Source organism: Nelusetta ayraudi, unplaced genomic scaffold (genome assembly GCF_046127955.1).
Source record: "Nelusetta ayraudi isolate G7.1 ecotype Tasmania unplaced genomic scaffold, CSIRO-AGI_Nayr_v1 ptg000060l, whole genome shotgun sequence".
NCBI lineage: Eukaryota > Metazoa > Chordata > Actinopteri > Tetraodontiformes > Monacanthidae > Nelusetta > Nelusetta ayraudi.
In genome coordinates this window covers 7,524,663-7,548,916 of record NW_027466110.1, presented here as the reverse complement: position 1 = coordinate 7,548,916, position 24,254 = coordinate 7,524,663, and the positions used below count along the sequence as shown (strand labels likewise).

General features: G+C 47.3%; 1 protein-coding gene across 1 annotated transcript in view; it reads left to right on the top strand.

The window, feature by feature from the left end:
• Nucleotides 1–24,254, top strand: part of lrp1bb (low density lipoprotein receptor-related protein 1Bb) — a 162,882-nt gene that overhangs the window by 115,028 nt on the left and 23,600 nt on the right. Inside the window, exons 56-72 of the mRNA XM_076040321.1 lie at nt 1,358–1,541; nt 1,631–1,716; nt 5,295–5,417; nt 9,479–9,660; nt 9,804–10,003; nt 11,200–11,388; nt 11,486–11,634; nt 12,267–12,360; nt 12,765–12,881; nt 14,756–14,875; nt 16,123–16,242; nt 19,116–19,232; nt 20,782–20,888; nt 21,867–21,999; nt 23,484–23,590; nt 23,742–23,874; nt 23,974–24,096. Coding sequence (XP_075896436.1) covers nt 1,358–1,541; nt 1,631–1,716; nt 5,295–5,417; nt 9,479–9,660; nt 9,804–10,003; nt 11,200–11,388; nt 11,486–11,634; nt 12,267–12,360; nt 12,765–12,881; nt 14,756–14,875; nt 16,123–16,242; nt 19,116–19,232; nt 20,782–20,888; nt 21,867–21,999; nt 23,484–23,590; nt 23,742–23,874; nt 23,974–24,096 — 2,284 coding nt within the window. The remainder of the gene's footprint in view (nt 1–1,357; nt 1,542–1,630; nt 1,717–5,294; nt 5,418–9,478; nt 9,661–9,803; nt 10,004–11,199; nt 11,389–11,485; nt 11,635–12,266; nt 12,361–12,764; nt 12,882–14,755; nt 14,876–16,122; nt 16,243–19,115; nt 19,233–20,781; nt 20,889–21,866; nt 22,000–23,483; nt 23,591–23,741; nt 23,875–23,973; nt 24,097–24,254) is intronic.

Below are 24,254 nucleotides of genomic sequence, written 5' to 3'. Positions count from 1 at the left end.
AGCGACCACCATATCCCCAGGCAGATTATGGACTCCACCTTCTGTCACAACTGCTTTATTGTTTTTTTTTTTTTCATCCCCTTTCCAAAAATACAAAAGAACCAATAAAGTATTGAGGGCTTTAAACACAGGGTTAAATATGCTGGAGCTCTATGGAGGTAACGGACAGTAAATCACAGGAGGGCGGTGTAATGGAGTCAGGGATTAAAAATAATATAATGACGGTTGTAACATTGGACCTTTACGCTTTGCTAAGTTGAGCACAATGACCGTCAGGTCTGAATCACTGCTGTAATATGTCTTTCTTCCAGACATTTACACTTTTCACGCTCATCCCGGCTGTATATCACACGCACACTTTATTAGGACGGGCTAACATTTTAATTTAAGGCTTTACTAACCTGCGGTCGGCGGCACGTAAAAGCGTGGCGGCCCATGTTGGCGGCGGCATGAATGATTAACGAGGGATAATGAATCCAGCCTTACTTTGCACATCATTAAACAGATAAAGATGGGCGGGAGCGCACATACGTCGTTCTCGCTCACTTTTTGAAATAACCTTGAAAACGCTGCGAGTGGAAGCCTAATGAGATGCCAGCAGTGTCCGGGTGCGCCCCCTGGCTGCGCTGCGCGGTAGCTGCGGCGCCCTCTGACTGCCAGACGCTGCCGTTGGCGAGGGTCACATCGGGGTCAAGGCCACGTCCGGCAGCGTTCAGGAGGCCAGCGCTGCTGCTGCTGCTGCTGCTGTCGCTGCTGCTGCCGCTGCTGCTGCTGCCGACTCCCGGCTTCCACTCAGCTCTCAGCTCCTCTTTCACACAGAGGAACTTTTGGCCGCTCCAAAAGTTTTCTCACAGCTCGGGAAAGTTTGGAGACTTGGACAGAGAGCGCTGCAGTGCAGACGCCCCCTAAGCTCGTCCATTTGCTGGCCGAACAGGGAGATCAGCAGAAAGGCTCCCGAGGTTATTAGCGGGATAAGGGAGGGATTTACTGCCGGCCCACAGCAGCTGATACAAGCACTTTGACTTGCTTCAGGTGTCCCTGGTCGCTGAGGGTGGTGTGCAAATTCTGAGCTACTGTACACTCAGGTCCATTTTTCAGTGTAATCGTAGTTTAGGCTTCCATTGCCGGTCTGGTTTAGCTGAATGAATTCACTTCATCAGTGTCCATCCTTTCCTTCTTTTGTTTGGCTTCCATTTTCTGAATGTGCGCCTCTTGTGATATCACAAAGGGTACCAATACCAGGTTAGTGACAGCACTTTATTTAACCGTGTGCAAATTAAATTTGACGTTTAATTTCACTAATCTGGCGCTCTCAACTTGAATTATCTGCTGACGTCGCCCTCTGCTGCTCCCGCAGTGCAAATGCTGGCCAGGCTTCTTCCTGAAGGACGACGGGAAGACGTGCGTGGACGTGGACGAGTGCTCCACCATCCTCCCGTGCAGCCAGCGCTGCGTCAACACCTACGGCTCCTACAAGTGCCTGTGCGTGGACGGCTACGAGGCCCTGGAGCGGAACCCCAACACCTGCAAAGCCCTGTCTGGTGAGCCCGCCTGCCGCTGGAGTCCAGAACATCCCAGCAGCTCCAAACCAGCAGACACTCACTCAACACATGTCGCTCGTTTATTTCAGCCGAGGAGCCTTTTCTGATCATGGCCGACCACCACGAGATCCGGAAGCTGAGCGTGGACGGATCCAATTACACCATCTTGAAGCAGGTGAGTAAAGTTTGACACATTGTAGCTGCAGCGACTTCTTAATAGGGGTGATGGTCTCTGTTCAACTTCATTCGCTCTAACAAAGCACCACCAGAGTTCAGCCGAGCACTCATTTTACAACCTTCAACTTCCTTTGCTGCCAAAAAGTCTCAGCCTTGATTAGCATTAGAAGCCTCACGTCTCTAGTTTGGTCTGGTTCGGTCCGATGTGGCCTGGCATCTTACCCAGGATATGTGAGCAGTGCAGTCGAGTGCCAGAAGACGTCTGGGTCCCCTTGAAGTCCTCACAGAGAAATCACTGACATGGCACGATGTAGTTTGAAATAGAGAGAGCTACAAAACTTGAAGAGACGTTGTTGCTTCCAACCAGAGAGGGAGAAAAAAAAAGGTCTGCTGAGCTGCTGATCTCCAGATGGAGATGTTTGTATTTCTATCAAAGGAATGCAGTAGTAGCAGTTGTTGTCTTTGGCGGAGCCCTGAAATCGGCAGCCGCGTCTTGCACACAGTGTCAGAGATAAAGATTGCAGATGTGCAGCCTTAAACAAACGCTTGTATTTGAACACCAGTTAAAACTGCATGATTGTTTTCACCTGGTAAACACGTCGATGGATTGTTGGAAACGATCCAGACGTCCTTTCAGCAGCTTCGACGGTAATAAATGACATAATATCATAGATGCTATCAGTGTTTAATTTGTGAAACAGACTAGAATAATCAATAGCGTCTGCAAACTGTTCTGCAGGAATCCAGCATGGAAAAGTAATCAAGCCTGCATCCGTTACAGTTTGGTTTCCCTCAGATTAAAACCATTCAGCGGTGATAATTGCTCCACATTTTGCTGTGTGACGGTTTGGCGTGTTGCTCTGCTTTTTTTCCACCTTTACTTCACCCTCTCTGCTGCCTGCCGGGACTCCTGTGGCATGTATGAAATTCTCAAGCTGCCCCCGCAAATTGTTTCAACCTGAAACCCATTTTCCGAGTGATTTTTTTTTTTCCCCCCACTTCAGAGCGACGTTGTCACAGTTCTCTCCAAAGCGGGGAGGGGGCGTCGCCGCTGATTATCGCAAGCGGCCGGCGTGTGATTTACTGTAACGCGACCTACAGTCCGGCCCCTGGCGCTCGTATTAACCTCCTGACTGGATGCACTCCAGCATCACTATCTGCCTTCTCATCAGCCACAACTCACTCTAATCACCGGCGCGCGTTCACTTTAATGGAACCCAGGGAGGATAAATATGCACGTGGCCTCGCTAAGTGGCGGCCGACACTCGACTGACCCTGGATCGCTTCACCGACCATTTTCAGATTTTTAGTCACGATATTATGCAAACTGCGGCGCGGGAGATGATATCTTCCCACGAGGAGCGCAGAGTGACTCACGGCCGCCGCTTGTGTAACTGCGGCGTGCAGCTAAAGACCTGTCCTGCGCGCCGCTCCTTGTGACTTTGAAGCGTCGCCTTGGTTTTTGTAGTAGTGCGCCAAACAGTCACTGCTGGGCTGCTTTCATGGGAGAGAGCTGAGGAAGTCGCGTAACAAAGCAACGCAATGCTACATGAGCTCGTCAAACGTGCCAGTGTCGCTCGTTTGATCTTTTTTTTCCTCCTCGATGCTGCACAAACACGTTCAAGGTTCCTTTTTGTCTGTAACTCCAATAACGGTTATGAATATTCCTCAATTATTCCTTATATCCTTCGGCACGTCAGCTTGTTTCCTGTGAACATTCACATGAAATCAAGTACCGTTCACAGATTTTTATGCTCCGCTGTCGTTCTGCAAGGTCCCATGAAAGTGTGCGGCGTCTTCCATCTGGTATCAGACAAAAAAAAAAAAAGGCAACGTGACATTCAAAGGCCCCATATTCAAGACATTTTCACACATCTATTTTTCACCCAGGACTCTAGTGGAGCAGCTTTTCATGATCAATTATGCAATAAAAACCTGCAGTCCAGAAAACGCCATATTTAGCCCTCTGTTTACAGCCTCTGACTAAAAGCGTTTGGATTTAACCTCCTGCACTGTGTGTGTTATACTGAAAAAAATAAAAGAAGAGTAAATTTTTGTGTCAGATAGTGATATATAAAAAAAACGGCCTGATACCTCTACCAATGTTGCAATTGATATTAGCGATATCTGGATGGATCCACCCACTGCATCCTCCTGCTAGAACCGCTCCTTTGTTTGTCTTTCTGGCCAGTACTGCAGAACAGAAGCACGGTGATTTCTGCAAATTGTGAATCCTTTAATATGTCGGCAGATACGTTTCCTCAGCGTTTGCTTGCTCCTACTGCTCGCTTCACACGCTATCAAATAATAGTAAATCACCTTTACACACACTCACCTGCTGTCAGGAGTTACTGCCGAGCGCTCTTTAGGTTATTGACGACTCACTGCTGCGTCCGCAGAGGGAACGAGTGCGGTAGACACTGGAGGGTGAAGGCACTGATGGAGGGAGGCGAGGGGGAGGGAGGGGGGTGGGGGAGAAGAGGTGGAGGGAGGGGCTTACGTTTGCCGTGGGAGAGAGCGCGTTCCCCCAGGACACGTGGGGCGCCCACCCGTGTGGGTGTTGAAGATCTGATGAAGTCATCTCATTTGGCCTGTCAGATGATCTGACTGGTGGTGGTGGTGGTGGTGAGTAGCTCTAAGTGACTGACAGCAGGCTCCTGTGAGCATGACAGAGCAGCCGAGTTCCTCACTCTTCCTCTTTGATAGGACGCTGACTTGACAGCGCTCCTGCCACTCTTTCTTCTTCAAATGCGCCATCCGGCTGAGAGGCACGGGGACTCTTTGTGGTGGGGGGGGTTGTGGGTTGGAGGTGGTGGAGGGGTTGGGGGGGGCTCAATCAATACAGCTTGAAGAGTAAATATCACATCACACGCAGACACTCGGCCACATTTCTGTATTTCCCATCCCGCTGGGCGTTTTTTTCACCCCAAGGCGTTTTACGATAATTGAGCGGGACCTGAGCTGGATTGGTTTAATCTCTTGTAGCGTGACGGGTCAGCGCTGCTCTGTCAGTGTCAGCCCAGGGTGCCTTCAGGGCCCCCCGGCTGAGCACGGGTCACCTTTGTTTTGCTGGCATCCTGGAGCGCGTGCCGTCACTGCTGCTTTGGTTCATGTTTGTGGAAACAAAACATGCAAACCTGACTCGTGGCTCGTTGGGTGACATCGCTTGTGCTGTTTCAAGCAGGGGCTTCGCTGTTAGAGGAGAAAAGGAGTTGTTGTTGTGTTACTCCACAGCTGTTTATTTTTATCAGCGTTTATGTTGTAGGTTTTTTTTAGCGGTAAAAAGATTTTCCTCCAAAATGATTCTGCTTCAGTTCAAGCCTTCCTTTATCCCCCCCACCCACCCTTTTTCTCCCCACTTTCAGGTGTGTCGCTCTGAACAAAGGATTAACAAGGGATTTGAGAGCCCTCTTATTTCTTAGCTTTGCATAGCGACACAACTTCAAGGATTACACCGTGCGGGAAAAAAAAAAAATGCCACAAATTCTCCCTCTCAGGAAACTGAATTTCCTCATTTTCTTTTTGTCTTTTTTTATCGAGAAGTGACATCATTTTGCATTTGCTGTTTATTCGCAGGGCCTCAACAACATCATCCACATTGACTTTGACTACAAGAAGGAATTCATCTACTGGGTGGACTCGAGCAGGCCAAACGGTCGGAAGATCAACAGAATGCGTCTCAATGGCAGTGACCTGAAGGTATGGAATCTTCCGGGAAATGCTGCTGCGTGCCACGCCTGCTGTAAATGGGCTCATTTTCTGCCACTCAGCTGATGGCTGCCTTTTATTCCTTTTTTTTCAGCCCACGTAATAGATTTTCCCCTCTGTCGGGGGTCAACTGCCTGTTTACTTAGCAGGGAATGAAACCCAGAGCTCTCAGATGATCTTAACAAGCCTCTTGATACAAAGGATGTCGGCGGTGTTATCACCGAGGACCGCCGGGGTCGTGGGATTGGAGCCATAGATACTGGTGACACTGGGAGGTGGGTGGGAGCACCTGCTGGGCCCCTGGTCCTCTCCCGCTCATTAGTATTGGTGTGCGGAGGCACGAGGCCCATTCAGCTCAATTACCCGCGCAGTCCCTGTTTGAGCCGCGGCCACCACGGCTTAGCGAGAGGGCAAACTGTCGGCAGCACAGAATCTCACGTTGGTTCATTAAGAGAGCAGCTGCTGATATTGCCACGGATGTGCCTGGGGAGGAAGGGAATCAATTCCTGCCTTATTTTGAAAAGTAAACCTTTCTTCTTTCATTGGACTTGATCCGCTTAAAAAAAAATATATATATATATATATATATATTTTTGGTTGTTGATTTGCTTTCCACCACACAGACAGACAAACCTGCAAATCAACTTGCGAGGACCATGTTAAAAGGCTACTGCTAATGTTGTAGTCAAGACCTACCTGTGCAGAATTAATGTTCCACGTGACAAAGATCAGGACTCACTGTTTTTTATTTTCCATACGGCCTCCAAAAACACTCAACTCATGCCAATTAAGAACTTGACAGTGACTTCTGAAGAGCAACGGAAACTCACAGATAGATGCAGCAGTTTCTGCAAGAAAGACTCAAAATATTCTCAAACGCTGCGGCGAATTATAATCAATGAGTCTATGTCACATTTGTTTGTATTATATTACAAACGCTCCTCGCATGCAGAGACGTAAAAGCAGTAAATTGTTGAGGCACAGATATAAATGAATGTGTGTAATTAAAAAAAAGTATTGGCCACTGGACCTTTATTTATCAATCAGTCAGTCACTCAAGGTGCATTGATATTACTCAGCCGACACCCCATTGCACCCCTGACCTTTGGACTTCACTCAGAACTTGCCTGGATGACCTCGAAGGCCGCGATCTGCTCATGAGGAACTAAAGCGTCTGATGAAGAAGACGCGGCGAAGCATTAAGAGCATTAAATCAATTCGGAAACGGCCCGGCGAAGTGTGTGAAGGATGGGCTAATGCTCCAGTCTGGCTGTGTTTGTTGAAGGAGTCGACGAGCCAGTTGAAAAACAGCAAAGGGAAAACTGGCAAGTGCCGAGCTAACGAAGTGCACAGCAGCAATCAAGTCTAATGAAATTAATGAAAGCAATCAGCGGCTTTTTCGTTTTCTTTTTGTTTGTTTTTTTGTTTGTTTTTTTGTGGGCGGGGGTGTCGGCCATGAAAGTCTTTGACACTCTGAGACAGAATGTGTGGTTTATTCCAGTTTGAATAAGTGGTTTTCAAAGAGAGCGTTATTAGTTTTTTCTGCCTTTTGGGTTTGAATTTCACGTCTGTCCAAAGGTGAGGCTGTTGAGTGATTGTTGCCACAGCAACAAAACAGCTTTGACAGGAGCGGCCCCTTGCTGGTGTTCATCACGGAACAATGAAGAACTCTGCCATCACCTCTGGAGAATCTTGCCCGGAGATCTTTTTTTACAAAACAGCTGCATATATAAAAAGGTGCGAGCCGGCCCAAGGTGACACAACTTTGAGATGCGACTTTAATCAAGCGGCGCACGGATTCATCCAGGATTCAATGAGAGAAGTTCAGATGTCGGCGCTGCTCAGAAGTCGACCCTGGCTTTCGCACAAAGCCGTCTGTTCAATCGACTGCGGTGAGGCGCCACGTATAAAGCGACGCGACGGACTGAAGCCCTCCGTGTAGGCAGAAAGTTTGGATGAAAAGGTTCTCGGTGCAATGAGCAGCATTTCAGTGTCCATTTGCAGCTCGGCTGGGTAGAAATCAGTGCATCGCCTTTCAGCCTGATCTTTTGCCAAGCTCGTATATTCTTCCTGAGGTGGCGGGAGGGGAAAAAAGCAGCCTCAGAAGTGCAACGTATTCAACAAAGACTGCGTGTGACCAGGAATTTATTATTTAATTTTTTTGAAACGAGTTTGCTTTATCTGACAGCTGGCGCAAGAACGCTCATTACGAACAACTGCTTTGTGCAAACTAAAAACCACAAATTGCGAGCGTGTCTTGGGGGGATATTGAAGTCCCCAGACAAGTAATAGATGTTTCAGAGATAAGTGAAAGACCTTCGCTGATAACTTTCTCTCTTATTGTGATTGGCACAATGAAATGGATAACAGTCATCAGGAGTGTTATTTTTATTTTATATTTTTGCTTTGTTGGTATTTAGCTGCCCTGTACACAATTCCTGATCTGCTTTTATTGAAACACTCCACCAACAACAAACATCAGAATCAATAGGACCTTTTAAAGTGCAAAATACTTTCTGGGATTACTAAACTAAACCAGTTCTGGGAGCATGCGTGTGTGTGTGTGTGTGCGTGTGTGCGTGTGTGTGTGTGTGTGTGTGTGTGTGTGTGTGTGTGTGTGTGTGTGTGTGTGTGTGTGTGTGTGTGTGTGTGTGTTTGTGTCCATGCAAAAAAAAGAATGGCATTGTGAGGACTGTCTCAGTGTTTCACCAAAGAAACAACTTCATTGCAACATTCAATGTTGGATTTTAAGGGTAAGATGTGAGTGTGAGGTTGGGTAGAGGTAAACTAGGGTCAGGGCTAAGCTGTGGATTGGCTATACATACATACATACATACATACATACATACATACATACATACATACTTTTTCCAAAACCACTCCGGGCTTTCCGAGTGCTGGATCCTATCCCAGCTGTCTTTGGGTGAAGGTGGGCGGGGTTACACCTTGGACAAGTGGCCAGTTTATCACAGGCTCCAGAGACAAACAACCATCCTCACTCACATTCTCACCTACGTACAGCTCAGACTTGCCAATTAGCCTAATGTGCTTGTCTTCAGACTGTGGGAGCCAAAAACCTTTTGGCAAAAAACAAAGAAAGAAATTAAACCCATTAAGAAGATGGACACAAATGCAGGTGTGTGCAACAAAGAGCGTGCTCTCTGTTGTTGGCCACAAAAAATATATATGTGCATATATTTATACATGTATATATGAACTTTCTCACTTTTTTTCCCCTCCAAATCGAATCAGCAGCCAACACATCAAAACACAATTTGAATGTGATTAAAAGTCACCGCAAGTCTGTACCCAGTTAATTTAATCATATTTCCGGGAATGCCATCCGCTGGCGCAGCCGTCACACGGCAGCAGGAATGATTTGTGAACTCCATCTGTAGTCTCTAATTTGAAAAATGTGCCGCGCATAATTATGCAAGGGTCAGGCTATGTTTGCACCTTAATTAATTAGTCTTTAGACACAGCTCCTCAATCCGGGAGGGACAAAAAAATAAATGCGGAGACTGTAAGTGCGAACTGGTAAACTGGTTCATAAAGTCTTGACGAACAGCGACTTGGTCGTCGGTTTGACCTTGGAACAATCAGAAATCTGTGTTTTTTTTTTCCTGCAATTGAAATGTCAGAGAAGCATCAGGATTCAGTCTTTCCGACACTCTGTCACATGACCTGACTGTCAATGCCTGGCAACAGACCCAGTCAGAGGGATTCTGTCTGGTATCTCTTCCCGGAGAAGAAGTTTGGTTTGTCTTCTTGCTGTCTTATCCTCCTGAAATCCTTAATCGACCTAACAGCAAAGAGTTTTTATTGTTAGAGTATATCGTTTTAATGGTCGACACTGAGTTTGAGTCTTGAGCTGTTTAATGTTCACTGTTCCAAAAAGTCTTTCTTCACTGGCTGATGGATTGAATGTTGTCTTCTTCTCTTTTTTTTGCGAAGAAACTTTATTGTGAACCATGAAGCAATTCAAAGACTAATAATACAACAAGCTGTCAACCGTCGACTTCAACCCTCCGTACCTCTCTGTGCGCCTCCAGATCGTCCACCGAACAGCCGTGCCCAGCGCCTTAGCAGTGGACTGGATTGGAAAAAATCTCTACTGGTGCGACGCAGAAAGGAAAACGCTGGAAGTGTCCAAAGCCAACGGCCTCTATCCCACCATCCTGATTAGTTCCGGCCTGAAGAGTCCCACGGATCTGGCTCTGGACCCCCAGGCAGGGTAAGCACCGTTATTACTGAGGATCCACCGTGACGCTTTAGCTCCTCTTTCTGGAGGATTGCCTTCAAAGCTTAAATAAGAGCCCTAGTGAAGGAGAAGAAGGAAGGAGGAGGCATTTTCATAACCTGTGACTCCCGACTCAGCTACGTGTTCTGGGTGGACTGCTGCGAGCCTCCACACATCGGCCGCATCGGCATGGACGGCCGCGGGCAAACGGTCATCGTCGACACAGAGATCTATAGCCCCACCGCTCTCACCATCGATTACACCAACAAGAGGATCTACTGGGCCGACGACAACCACATCCTGCTCGCCAGCATGGACGGAACCCAGAGGCGCAAAGGTGAGTCCGGGGTGTTGTTTGGGGTCGTCCTGAATGCATTGACTGACGACCGAATGCTGAAAATAGAAAGGTTTTGGTTTCGATCTAAAACTCTCTCAGACAAATTGCTTTTTCTTTTCTTTGTCGTCCGAGATTTATTTAGCACGACGGGTGCTTTATGTGTGACTGCTTCATGGGTAGCTGTGCATGAAAGCTTTACGATCAGTGTTGGTCACAGATGACGCAAGTTTACCATTTGGGAAGCACAGATACCTTCCACTGAATACATTTTCCTATGTTGCTCCTTACAGTCTGATTATCAATCATGTCTTGTATTATCTTGTATTATTTCTGGATAAAGTGCAAATTTCCCAAGTCAACTACACTGTTAATAATAATTGTTTTCAGACCCAGTCCTCTGTTTGATCCTATTTAAATGCATCAGTAATTACTTCAGACCAGGTGCAGCGGTGACATGATGTGTCCCAATTATGCAGGTGAAATGACTTCACACATATCATTTGTTCTGCGCTATAAAAGAGTCGTGGTCACATATCCTGGAGCCCTTAACTGTCTTTGCCACAATAGCACATTATTGCCTGCTAAATGGTAAATGGACTGCACTTATATAGCGCTTTTCAGCGCCTTCATGGCGCCCCAAAGCGCTGTACAAAGCCTCTCATTCACCCACGCACTTCCACACCAATGGGCTGCCATCAAGGCGCTGCCAGCACCCATTTGGAGCGAATTAGGGTTCAGAGTCTTGCCCAAGGTCTCCTCGACATGGATCTGAACTGCCGACCCTTGGATGACCCGCTATACCAACTCAGCCACAGCCGCCTCAAGGTGTCAACGTAATCGAATGTGATTGATAAAGTGACTCTGGAGTCTGTTGAGTTGCTTTGGAAAATTCAATCCTAGAGAATGTAGAGAGGTTCTGTTCCTGGTGAATAGTTGCTGGGAGTTGGAACTCTGAGCTCTTGCTGACAAATTCACTGTGGGGAAAGACTCCCATTCCCGCCGTCAGTCAGCCGACAGGGTAGAACAAGGCCGCCTCGCTGTCTGACCTGTTTATGTTGCGGCGCTTGTTCCGACAATTTGTCAGGAAACTTTGCGCAGCCCGTGCCAAGCAATTAGCGGCGCCGGGCCGGCGCGCTAGATTAAATAAAAGATAATGACATTAAAAGCTGTCCACGGCCGTTTGTCCCTCCCCCTAGTGTCCTACGATCACATTCACGGGGTAATGGCCCTGACTTTGTTCGAGGACTTTGTCTACTGGACCGACGGCAAGTCCAAGTCGCTGCGGCGTGCCCACAAGACCACCGGCGCCCAGGGGGTGGAGCTGCTCAACTCCTGGCAGGCCATCAAGTCCATCAAGGTCTACCACTCCCTGCGCCAACCCGAAGGTACGCCGCCCATCTGCCCCTTCCGTCCTGATCCTTGTCGAGCTCCGCAGGGGGACCGCGATGGTTGACGCTGCGTCCCTCTGGCCTCTCTGTGCAGTTTCCAAACACCAGTGTCAGATTGCAAACGGAGGCTGCAGCCACCTGTGTCTGCTGTCGCCCGGCGGAGGGCACAAGTGTGCCTGTCCTACCAATTTCTACCTGGCAGCCGACAACAAGACGTGTCTCTCCAACTGCACCTCCAGTCAGGTCAGCCTTCACTTCTTAACCTCAGTCCTTCTCACTTCACTATGACCTTGTTTTTTTTTTTTTTCCCTGAAGGCTAACAGCTTTGCTCTCTGCTGTTTTTCCTCTCTGTGATGCCGTTCTTTGCTTTCTCGCATGACAGCGACAAGGTCGTAGGTTCTGGTTCCCAATCTGGTCTTGTTATTTTAAAGTTTTTCTCCTGGTACTTTGAAAAAGTACATGCACATCAAGTTATTTCAAAGGTCCGGTGTGGCTCGATTTATGATTTTTGTATCTGTAAAAGCTTAACATACATTATTCCCAAAAATACATTACTGCCTGACAGTGCCCTAAATATGAAACGCGCTGTCAGTTGGGCTACCTTAAATATGGGGCTTCCTTAAAAAATGTACACACTGGATCTTTAAAACTCTGCAGCCCTGCGATAAACTGACCATTTTTCCATGTTCCCACTTGCCTCTTAAGAGGGCGGGGACCCAGGATGGGATGCAGGATCAACCATCAGTGATGCTAAATGGCCGTCATTAAATGAAACTCTCGCTTGGCTTTAGAGTCTGAGAGGTGAAATTGCTCATGCTGAAGTCAAATCATCAGTTGTTTTTTTGGGGTTTTTTTGTATTCTCCTGCCCCAACAGTTCCGCTGCGGCACCGATGAGTGTATCCCCTTCTGGTGGAAGTGCGACACCGTGGATGACTGCGGCGATGGATCCGATGAGCCCGCCGACTGCCGTGAGTGCAGCGTCGCTCCTCTTAAAATTCAAAACACTCAAGAAAGTCCTCTACATTTTTTTCTTATCATTATTATATGTTTTTGAAAGCTGAGCTTTTCATGGCTGTTTTGATTGAACTGGAGCTGTGGGGAATCTTGGTTCTGATGTTTGCCATCTGCTGTGGGTGTGTGTGTGTGTGTGTGTGTGTGTGTGTGTGTGCGTGTGTGTGCGTGTGTCTGTGTGTGTGTGTGTGTGTGTGTGTGTGTGTGTTATGCTGTTTTGCTGTTTTGCTGTTTTGCTTCTAATGAAACATGTTTCCACCTCAATTCGCACACCATTCCGCACAGACAGGCGCACACTCTCTGTATTTGAACTTTCAAATCACACAGTCTGAGATGTGCTGCTGATTCCCTCTCAAAACAGCCGAATTCAAATGTCAGCCTGGACGCTTTCAGTGCGGCACCGGCCTTTGTGCGCTGCCGCCTTTCATCTGCGACGGAGAAAACGACTGTGGCGACAACTCGGACGAGGCCAATTGTGGTGAGGACAGATAAATGTTGCCGTGTTGATAATCCACGGCTCTTTATTTTTCATTTGTCAGTTTGTCTTTTTTTCCCTCCCCAACAGATTTGCATAATCAGTCCAGCTTTGTCCAGTTTCCTCGTTTGTTTTGTTTGTTTTGTATGTCGGTGGCACACAAACAAATGGTCAGTAAACTAATTAGTCGATCGACTGAAGATTACTCAAAGGCTTTAAATTATTAATTGCTTGTTGTATGTTACACTGTGGAAAAAGAAGAGAAGAGCCATATGCCTTTGTGAATCAAGTTTATGAATTTAATTAAAAATAAATCTTTTGGTTTTGTGTGTTTGGGAGAAAAACAAAAACAAAAACTGTCCTCCTGAAAACATGTCCATCAGGCAAACATGTTTGCAACGTTGGGGGGAAAGAAAAGTAAATATAAACAATTAATCCTGGGAAAAAAAACACCCTATACTGTCATGTGAATATTAAATGAAGCAAAGACTTTTGAATGTTGCAGATTTGTTGCTGTTTTTTTGCCCAATTTCTGCTCATCTGGTAAACAGAATGCAAGCCAAACTGTGCATGCAAATGCACCCGGCGCTGCAGCAGCAGCACATCTGCTGCCAGTCGATGAAAACATTGTGCGAAATGTCACAGACGTGTGCACCACACTGTGTGCCGCCGTCGCTTCGCGTTCTTGAGATTCGCAACCGCTTGCGCTAAGTTGTGCGACGGCATCGGTGTGATGTATGTGCGTCGAGAAACAAAGTTACGCTCGTGTGGCCCAACAAGGAATAGCAGTACGAAGGTTTTACTGCCAGTTGGCTCCACCCACCTCAGCACAGTGAAGCGTTTTTGACTTGTTTTTGGAGCGAGGCTGCGCCAGGGATCCATTACTCACAGCTGGATAATCAGACTTCCAGTATGGCGTGTCTTTTGTAGTGGCCACTTGAGGTACTGCAGCCAAAAACCTATTGACGTATATTTGTACGTCATGGACTTTTAATCTGTTTAATAAAAATTGTGAGGCTCGGAGAATTTTCAGAAAAAACTTTAGTCCCAGCGTGAGGTCACATTACATCAAGTCAGGTGATGTGTCTCGGCTCGTGCTGATTGGACGATGCGTCCTGATGCATCGTTACAGATGCATCGTGGGAATGACACGGCTGTGCATATTGGATTCTGGGGTCCCAAAGCTGCGTTTGCAGCAAACATGGCGCCAGTCTCACCTAAACAACATGGAAGGAGGAGGACGAGCTGCTTAACGTCAACCTGCATATTTACCCTCCTGTCCATCAAGTGGTTAACTGTTGACGTTAAATTGCGTTAAAAAGGGACATTAGCTGCCAGGGTGCAAAGTGGGGCGCTCTCCTCAGAGCCTCGACAGATCTGATGTTAGTGCCGCCTCGCACTCAAGTCTCCCTCGATGAGCTCGTCCCCGTCGCTGGGAATGTACAACACGGGCGTTTTAATACGCGGCGGCCCTCCGTTTAAAGCTCCCGCATCTGAGGCGCCGACTGTTGATAAGAGTGGGGGGAGCTTAAAACGTGCCTCGATGGCGAGAGGCTATTATTTTTAATCTAGCAGGCCTTGGATGTTTGTTTGCGCCGTCAAGCTCTCGCTGGCGGCTTTCAAGGGCCTTTTTATAGTTACGGCCAAATGCTTATTATCATTCAATGAAGCCTGACGCTTTCATTCCGTATTTAGCCGTGATTCTAATTATTATTTTTTCTCTCTTTTTCCCACTTGTCTTATTTAGATCTTGGAGATCCATTAGAAACAAAAGTTTATTTTCAGCGTTAGGACCATTTTAATCGCTGCCATTATTGTACTGAAAACAACAACAACAACAACAAAGCGAAACTTCCTGGTTTCTTTCTTTCTTCCAGAGACGTACATCTGCCTGTCTGGACAGTTCAAGTGCACGAGGAAGCAGAAGTGCATCCCGCTCAACCTGCGCTGCAACGGCCAGGACGACTGCGGAGACGGAGAGGACGAGACCGACTGCCGTAAGCCCCGCCCACCCAGAATTCCGCCCACCCCACTCACACACCCTCCAGTTCTCCCTCTCTCTCAGGACCGTCTTGACCGAAGCTCTGAGACAAACTCAGTGTTTTCCCAGGCGGGAACGTCTCGACTTTAAAAGGCAAGAGGCGCGATCAGAGTCGTCTCGTCCATAAAAGTTTGAGAAGCCGAGCCAGAAGTCGCCCCTCTCGCCCTGCGCTCGACCCGGCCGCTCTGCGCTGCACGCCGCTCGACAGAGATTCCGAGAGACAAACCGTTTTTCACCGCCCGTTTTATTTTTTCCTCTCTGCGAGCAGGGATTAGATATCGACTCGGACCCGGAGGATGAGAGCAAAGACTTTCCCCCCCTCTGCCGTGATGTAACCCATCAGAATATCACAACCCCAGCCCGCTTCTTTCACGCCGCCTCATTTGTCTTGCGTGTGATTGCGAGAGAGGAGTTGAGACGGAGAGTTAAAGGAAAAAAGGGAAGGATAAAAAAAAGCAGGGTAAATTTAAGAGAAGCTAATTACTCCTTCTCCTCCTCCTCGCACTTCACAGTGATTGCGATGCCGTTTTGAATGTGCTTTTGTAACCAGCGCCGCATCACAGGAATTAAAACACAGCTTGAAGAGATGTGGAGCTTTTTTTTTTTCTGAGAGCAGCGAGCATTGTCTGTGCAAAACGTACAGCTGTGCACTCGCAGCGCGCAGCTGACGCGACCGCCTCCCCTCCCTGCAGGATTTCTCATTTCCGCTATGATCTCTGACAGGCAACTAAAGACGCATATTGTCAGAAAGCACAAGTTTAAAAAAAAAAAAAAAAGCACATTTTTGCCCATCCATCCACATTCCATACCCGCTTCTTCCTGAGCTCAGGCTCATGGGGTCTGCTGGAGCCTCTCCCAGCTGTCATAGGGTGAAGGCAGCGTGACACCCTGAACAAGTGGCCAGTTCATCACAGAGCCACATAGAGACAAACACCTCACAAGCCTGTTTTTGGAGTGTGGGAGGAAGTTGGAGAACCCGCAGAGAAGCCATGCAGTCACAGGGAGAACATGCAAACTCCACACAGGAAGGTCCCAGGTCTGGAATGGAACCTAGAAAGACCTTCTTGGTGCGAGGCAGCAACGCGAAGCACTGCACCACCGTGTGGCCCCCAGATTTCTCACAAAATTTTGCAAAATACATAAAATATGGTTATATTATCAGCGACTGCATTCACACTTTCTTTGTCCATCTGTGCATCACAGCCGAGAGCACCTGCTCGCCAGACCAGTTCCAGTGCAAGGCCTCCATGCACTGCATCTCCAAGCTGTGGGTCTGCGACGAGGACCCCGACTGTGCCGACGGCTCAGACGAGGCTAATTGCGGTGAGTTGCGGGGAAAAACCCACTTAAGCATAACTCGCGTCTCCTCCACCTATTCCTCAGTGGAATGCGGGGAAGAATCTGATTTAATCTGAATTCATTTTACACATGACTTCACTGCGCTATGACTCAGTCCTCCTCCTCCTCCTCCTCCTCCTCCTCCTCGTTCTCAACGGCTGCCTGCCTACGTCTCGGGGGAGGGGCAGCTGTGAAGGACAGCTGTTCCCTCCGTCAATAAGAGCTCAGCGTTATGATCACTTTTTTTTTATGCCCGGCGATATTAGTCAGCTGCCGGAAAGAATAAAAGAAACAGGGAGGAATGAATTTTACGCCTGCTTCCCCAAACTTCCTTCTATTTTTTTTTTTTTTTTTTCCTCTGGAGCCAAAGCTTTTGAGCAGCACTGGCAAGGATTATTATGATTGAAACCAACTTGTAAAGAAGCAGTGGTAGCCTTTCATCAAGCCGGTGCCGGCAGATAATAAAGCTTCATGCAAAACAAATGTTTAGCAAAAGAAAGAAAATTCAAAAGGAATCTAAATGCAACCCGTATTCATCCGAGAAGACCTTTTTGGCCACCTGCCGTGAAGTGGAGTGGAGCCGTGAAGTGATGATGTATATCATCGACTCGTCCATGTAGTGTGTTTACTATAACCTGCCAATCAGAGGCCATTAGTGAGGCGTTGCTGTATTTTCGGTTCCCAAACTCAACTTAGTATGTGCCGCCGCTGCCGGTCACCACCCGCTGCAGCCGTGCAGATAATTTATCTGAGGTGAAGGTCAAGGTGAAGGAAGGTGCTGCTGGGTCGTTTTCCAATGACCTCGGTGTGCAACTTGCAAAAAAGCAAAATATCGGAGCAACTTGCACCCGTATCGCAGCTGCGATGTCGACATTTTCCAACTTGTGCTTCCCTCAAGTTCAGCACAAACACTCCAGGAGCCCCAATGACGTCCTGGTGAGAAGCAGGAGGAGAAGTCGATCAGGTTTTCCAGAAACTCGGCCCATCAAACCTTATTACACACAATGTTCATCAATTTTCTTTGTCATTTTTCCTCTTTTTGAGCGCGATGTTAGGGTTAGTCGCCGCTATCTCGCAGCTATTTTACCTTCACTTTGAATGATCTCACAGAGAACAGGAACTTTAGCTTGCTCGTGGCGTAATGAGCTCCGACTTGTCAAGGAAATGTTGCCTTTTATAATATATATATATCTCTATATATACCGCCACCCGCCACCGCGCCCTGTCCCTCTCTCTTTCTGCGTGGCTTCTTTTGTCTGGTGTAAGCGACTGAGCTGCTTCCTAATGAATTGCTGCCTCGCCTGTTCCGCCGCTGCGCTTGCTCGCCCAGCTCGGCTCCCCGTCTCTCCCTCCTCCCCGCTGTCATGTGGGAAAGAGATCCAGACCCCCCCGCCACTTCCCCGCCAATGCCGCCGCCACCAGTAGCGCTCCTGCCTCGGCCATTATTCCCTCGTCGATGCCGCCGCTAAAGGGAAACTTTTCCTTGAAGGAGCCTCTCGGTCTGCCTTTGAAAAGCCATTGGGAGGGTAAACACTGGCTGCGGCTCTTAGCCGAGTTTGCTCTCCTTTAAGAAACCCACCCTTTTAGATTCTACTAAAAGAAAAAGAAAACAGCACGAAAGAAAAAACTTCCGACCTGCACCACTCACTCACTCTTCAGACAGAAGCAGCAAATATCAGAAGTGGAATGGGAGTCTTCAGCGGAATTCATTACTGTGTGTCTGCCTGACATTTGCCGGCCGAAATACAAACCTTTGGAATTCTTCAGTCTTACTGTAATTATCAGCCTTGACATTTTAAGGAGGGTGTCTTGACCCGGCATCTTAGACAAAGTCGCTTCTTTTTACTGCAGCACTGTGTCTGTGTGTGTGTGTGTGTGTGTGTGTGTGTGTGTGAGAGATGAGGTTGCAGGATGCAGCAGCGTGTCGCACTGACCCGGCACGGTTTAAGGTCGTTTCTGTTGTTATAATAATCCACATATTTCTACAGATTCTTTCCTGTTGTTGTTGTTGATGGTAAAATGTTGAGTTTCCACTTCCTGCTTGCCGTCTTTACTACCAGGTGTATATGGATCGTATCGTTGTTTTATTTTTTATTTCATTTTATTAGATTTTTAAACTGACCTCATCGTAATAAGCCAACAACTGAAGTTGTTGCAGTCAGTTAAGTCAATTATGTGACTTTGCAAGTCATGTTAATGTTGATCACTCATTGTCCCGCTGGGTCTTGCCTCTTCTTCTTTTTTTTCTTTTTTTTACCTAGGTGGAAAATCTCAATATAGTCGCCTCCACAGTGGTCCTACTCTTTGTATAATTCTAAATATAAATTCCTCATTATTATTATAATTATTAGTGTTTAATTTTCCTCTGTAGGTGTTGTTTGAACCACTTTCATAGTATTTATTAATGGTTTTGAATTAATGATAAAATAGCTATAGTGATGATGATAATTATATCATTGTCAGTGTTGTCAATCAGTTAGTATTAAGACTAATTACAACTTTAAACGGCGTCGATGAGAAGTCGAGAACTGCCGCTAAACTTTGGTTCTCGTCACAGTATAGAATTTTCTTGTCTTTTTTCTCGGCGCTGTTTTTTTTTTTCACGGAAAAGTTCAACCTCGCCACAAAACTTAGGAAGGAAGATTGCTAGCGCAGCCAGGTATTTCATCTGATGGTGCGTTGGCCTCCAGAGTGCGCGCGGCGTTTTGAACTCGGAGTCAGAGTTGCTCGGGGGAAACCCCGAGGAAACGCTGATTACGCGTGGAAAAGTCTGATAGCTCTACCTTCCCTATTAATATTCATGCCCTTTGAAGCCATTTTCATCTTGCTGTTTGCTTGTTTGCTCCTGATGAAAAAAGATGAAAAGACCTGCGGACCTCATGAATTCCGCTGCGAGAATAACAACTGCATTCCGGACCACTGGAGGTGCGACAGCCAGAACGACTGCGGAGACAACTCTGACGAGAAGAACTGCAGTGAGTACGGCGAAGTCTCTCCCTCTTGTCAGCTCCGTTTCTTCCTTCATATCCGCCGCTGATGTTGCACACGCAGACTTAGACAGAGCAGAAATTGGACACCTGAGTGTCTCCCCACCTCTCTGCCGCCTCTTTATTTTCTGTTTCTCACGGGCACACACATGCACTCCTCTTGGCTCAGTGTTCGCAACCTCTCCACTCTCTTGACGGAATGCTCTCTTCCTGTCTGCATGGCCGCCTTTCAATAAGAGGCCAGCGTTCATTTCTCTTTTATGATAAAAAAACAAATTGCATTTTTCACATCAAAGAAAGCTATTATGCTCTTTTTTTACTAGATGCCCCTGAAGCCTATTTAACACACTTCTAAAATGCCAGTGTGAGATTATTTTCATATATTCCTGTGGTTACGGTAAGGATAAGAGTCTTTAAAAATGCATTTTGTCTGCGTTGTTTGCTCTTCATTCAAAGGAAATCTACACGTGTGCACACCGAATTGTTTGCTGGTTGGAATATATGAATGTGTGCACGCCTTGCCTGGCTTTTTTTTTATTATTATTTTGCTGAGCATGCATCATTTATGTGCATTATTAGGTTCTTATTCTCCACCCCCATTAATGTCACTTAAAATGCAAATAAAAGCCAGTCGGGTGTTGAAGAGGGAAGAATTAAGCAGGGTGTGTGTGTGTGTGTGTGAGGGGGTTTGGGGGGGGGGAACCAGCAAACAGCGGTGACACTGCAAATCAGATTTTGCTGCAATGCCTGCTGGGAGCCTCCGTAGCAGCACAACTCAGTCTAACAGTCTGTGGTAACAAGAGGAGGGCCCAGACACTGGATCTAATGGAGCTGTTTAGCTGCGCCCTAATATTATCCTCGGGGACACACTCTCACTAAGTGGCAGAGAGAAGATTTTTTTCTCTTTGCACACGGCCCCTTATTGGGAACGCCGCAGTGAATGTATTTACATCTTGATCAGCTTCGCCGGTTTCTTGCATTTTTATTTATTTATTTTATTTTACAGCGAGACGACTTTCAATTAGCCGACGCCACGGCTCCACCAAGGCATTCGCATGTGTTTTTCGATTCACCAAAAGCTTAATGTTTGCAAAGGCGGCTGGGGCGATGGGATTTTTGAGTCTGAACTCTGGCAGATCGCTGTGGGGAAAAAAGCTTCAATATGAATCCCTCCCACCCCCCACCCCACACTCTCTAGCCACTGCGGGACCAATCAGCGTCATTTCAAGAGAAAGAGCTGATAACTGCTGCCAGGGTTTAGTTGTGTGGCACACATCGGGAGGCCAGTGAAGGCTTGTAAAGCACAGACAGCCTGACAACCCGACAATATTTTCCTGTGAAAATAATTGCGAACAAAGAACAACAGTTTTCTGTCAACATGCAGAACTGAACGCGGGAGTGCTCCAGCCAACAAGGCCGAGGTGCAACGTGAACCTAATGGGGAAAACGCTCCGTGTGGTGTGTCTAATTCCAGGCGTGTACGTTTGTCTTGAACGCTGCTTCAGAATCTTCTTGTTTCGTGTTTCATCGACCTCAGAGCCGGTCACCTGCAACCACAAGGACTTTGCCTGCGCCAACGGAGACTGCATCTCCTCTCGGTTCCGCTGTGACGGAGATTACGACTGCCTGGACAATTCAGATGAGGCTAGTATGAGTTGTGTGTGTGCGTGTGCGTGTGTGTGTGTGTGTGTGTGTGTGTGTGTGTGTGTGTGTGTGTGTGTGTGTGTGTGTGTGCATGCGTGCGTACACGTGTGTTTTAATTCCATGTGAGCCAGAGCCAAAGTCGAGGACATTTTTGCATATTGATGATTTCAGTTATAAATCATGCAAATCAGTGCATTATCATCCTTGTGAAAACAGCAGACATGGATGTGATAAATGAATCCAAATTACAGTGTGTACAGCATGTTCTTCAGCGGTGAAAGTAATTCCGTATGTGTTCATCAGCTGGGCACATTGTACGTGCACTCTGAGTTGGAAAAGAGAAATTAAAGTGCATCGCAAAAATAAAATGAAAATATTTTAAAAAGTCGAAATCTGCTGGGCAGAAAATCTCCCTGTGATGAGTACAGTAGATGTACATTAGCGCATGAAATTCATTCACGCTTATTTTCTCGTGGAAGCGCTAATCCCCCTCAAAGCCATTACGCAAAAAAAAAAAGCATTTTTAGTTTAGAATATGTTTGAATCTCTTAATATGTTAAGCTTTGAATTACTAATGGAATTTGATATGTAGTAAATTAGCTGTGTCGTTATCCGCTGCCGTATGCCTTTTTTTTTTTTGCAAAATTTGTCAAGAAAAAAAAAAGCAGCCCACTCATAATAAAGAGACTGTTAAACTGCAGGGTGAAAGCTCAATATTACTTCCTTACTTTTCATACAGTATTTTCCTCCGTATATAAATAGTTTCTTCAAAGTGGTGCAACTTTCATCAACCCTTGTGTTATGTAGCAAACAGTGCAATCAACTCCTGATACCAACAGATTACAGTGAAGACAGAAGCAGCGGAGACGTGATCCCGGAGGGGCTTCTCATGTTTTTTTTATTTGTTTTTTTTTTCCTTAGCTGAGATTTTTCTGTCTTATGCACTCATTTTTGCTTTCTCGCTGCGCTGGTTTGCAGAGAGGCTGTGAGGAGCGCTGCGCCGACGACCAGTTCCAGTGCCACAACAACCTGTGCATCTCGCTCAAGTGGCTGTGCGACGGCCAGGAGGACTGCAAGATGGGCGAAGATGAGAGGAACTGCCAGGAGACAGGTGCCCACAACACAAATCCACAGCTTTTGGGTTTTTTTCATTTTTGGAACCCTCATAATGGGACATGCCTCCGATTGGCTCGTCCTGCCCGCTCACTGGAGGATAATAGATTGCCGCCTTTTGAGATTCTCGTCCACTGAAGGATGATTTCATGATCAACAGCCTCGAGGGGAAAAGAAAATGTCAATAGGCGGCGGCGTGCAGCCGTTTGCAGGGCCCTTTTGATTCTGCACATCACTGAGAGGGGAACAAAAAGCCGGCGGAGACGAGATAATGAAGCCTCGTGACTCCCTGGCTGCCGCCGCTTACTGCACGCGCTAGTAAAATATGCAAAAATTCACTTTACCAACAGTAATTATCTTCGCCTTTAACCCGTCAGTCAACTCCACAGAAGTGAATGTGTGTTCATAATACGCACCGCTCTGGCAAACAGCCCTTGGTGATGTCAGAAAGGGCACTGATATGGTATCAGTGATACGCCCAGTGAGACAGCCTTCAGGCCTCGGCGTCAGCAGTAACACATTGACATCTACCAGTAGGAGAAGAAGCCCGTCCGCTATTCTGCCCGGCAACAGGCCAGCAACGTCCCAGCCAATAAAATCACCTGTTTCGAGTTAACTTTGGTACAGTTATGAGACAGTGGTGTGGGCGAGAGCTGCTTTCTCATTGGCTGGCAGCTGCATTCCCAAATGCACACAACACACACACACACACACACACACACACACACACACACATACACACACACATACAGTCAGCTTAAGTTTAATTACCCATTGAGAATCCAGCCGCTACCCAGCCAGCTGCGAGCGCTGCTCACACCTGCACGTCCTGCCTTCAGACGGTCGGAGCGCACACCTGCAGCTTGATTATCCCTCTCTCACTTCTGTGAAGGGAGGAAAAGTAAATAAATGCACAAATGACTGAACATCCGGTAGACGAAGACGTTGCTTGATTAAGATGCAGCTCGGCTCGTGTGGTCGCCCCTTGTTGTGAGCCAGGTGAGATAGGGCTGTCTGAGAGGTCAAAGGTCATCGCCGCACTGACCTCAGGGCTTACAGCTATAACAAATGAACTATTTTATGAGTATTTTTCAACTCATCTGCTTTGACAGTTTTTCATGCGACGTTTCCTTCATTCACTGGCTGCCAGTTACAGCACAGAACTGAATCTGTGTTTTCAGAGGAAGAAACTCATGGACGTGTTGAAAATGAACCTTACTAATATTCCAGTAGTTGATGGGGACAACAAGTGATCCCCTGTCTTCAATATAAATTAAATTATATATTTATTTATAATGTTTAGTTGAATTTATTAATAATTGGGGTTCATTGTGGAACGATAAGATAAGATGACTTGCTCAGTTTTATCTTCCTGGACATTTTCACTCGCTTGTAGAACAAAAAAACTGCAGTGAGTGCTGCGCTGCTGTGCGACCTCCATCCGAGGACCGTTGACTCACTCGTTCTTTACCTCCCCTGCAGTCATGCCGACGTGTTCCGTCAACGAGTATGTGTGTGCCAGCGGAGGGTGTGTGTCAGCCAGCCTGAGGTGCGACGGACACGACAACTGCCTGGATGGCTCCGACGAGGTCAGTTGCTGCTGCTGCTGCTGCTGCTGCTGCTGCTGTTGCTGCAGTTGCTGCACCCGCAGCTGCGGCCTCAGAGCTCAGGCGGGATTTGAAGAAACTTCTTCAAAAATTCTGAGGGGGCGGGGCTTGTGGTTGTCGACATCCCTGACAGATCGGCTGCGTGAAGGAGTGCCGGGAGGACGAGTTCCTGTGTCTGAACCGAGCGCACTGCATCCCGCGGCGCTGGCGCTGCGACGACGTCCTGGACTGCATGGACCACAGCGACGAGGAGAACTGCGGCCAAGGTCCGGGGCCTCCTGTCCAAGCCCCAAAAAACCACCAGAGTGCAGTTTGAAGTGTTTTTTGTTTTGCAAACTCATTTCTCTTCTGCCGTCACCTTTCAGGCGCCTTCTTCTGCCGAGCCGACGAGTTCATCTGCAACAACACGCTGTGCAAGCTGCACACGTGGGTCTGCGACGGCAAGGACGACTGCGGGGACAACTCGGACGAAGACGCCGACATGTGCGGTGGGTTGACGCTGTCACTCACCGCCTTTTTTTTGTTTGTTTTTCGTCTTCTGAAGGCGGCTGATGGATATTTTATAACCCACGCACGCACACACTCACACTTTACACTGAGCGGGAATATTTTATGTTCTTTTTCTTTCTTAGAATTTCTTACAAAG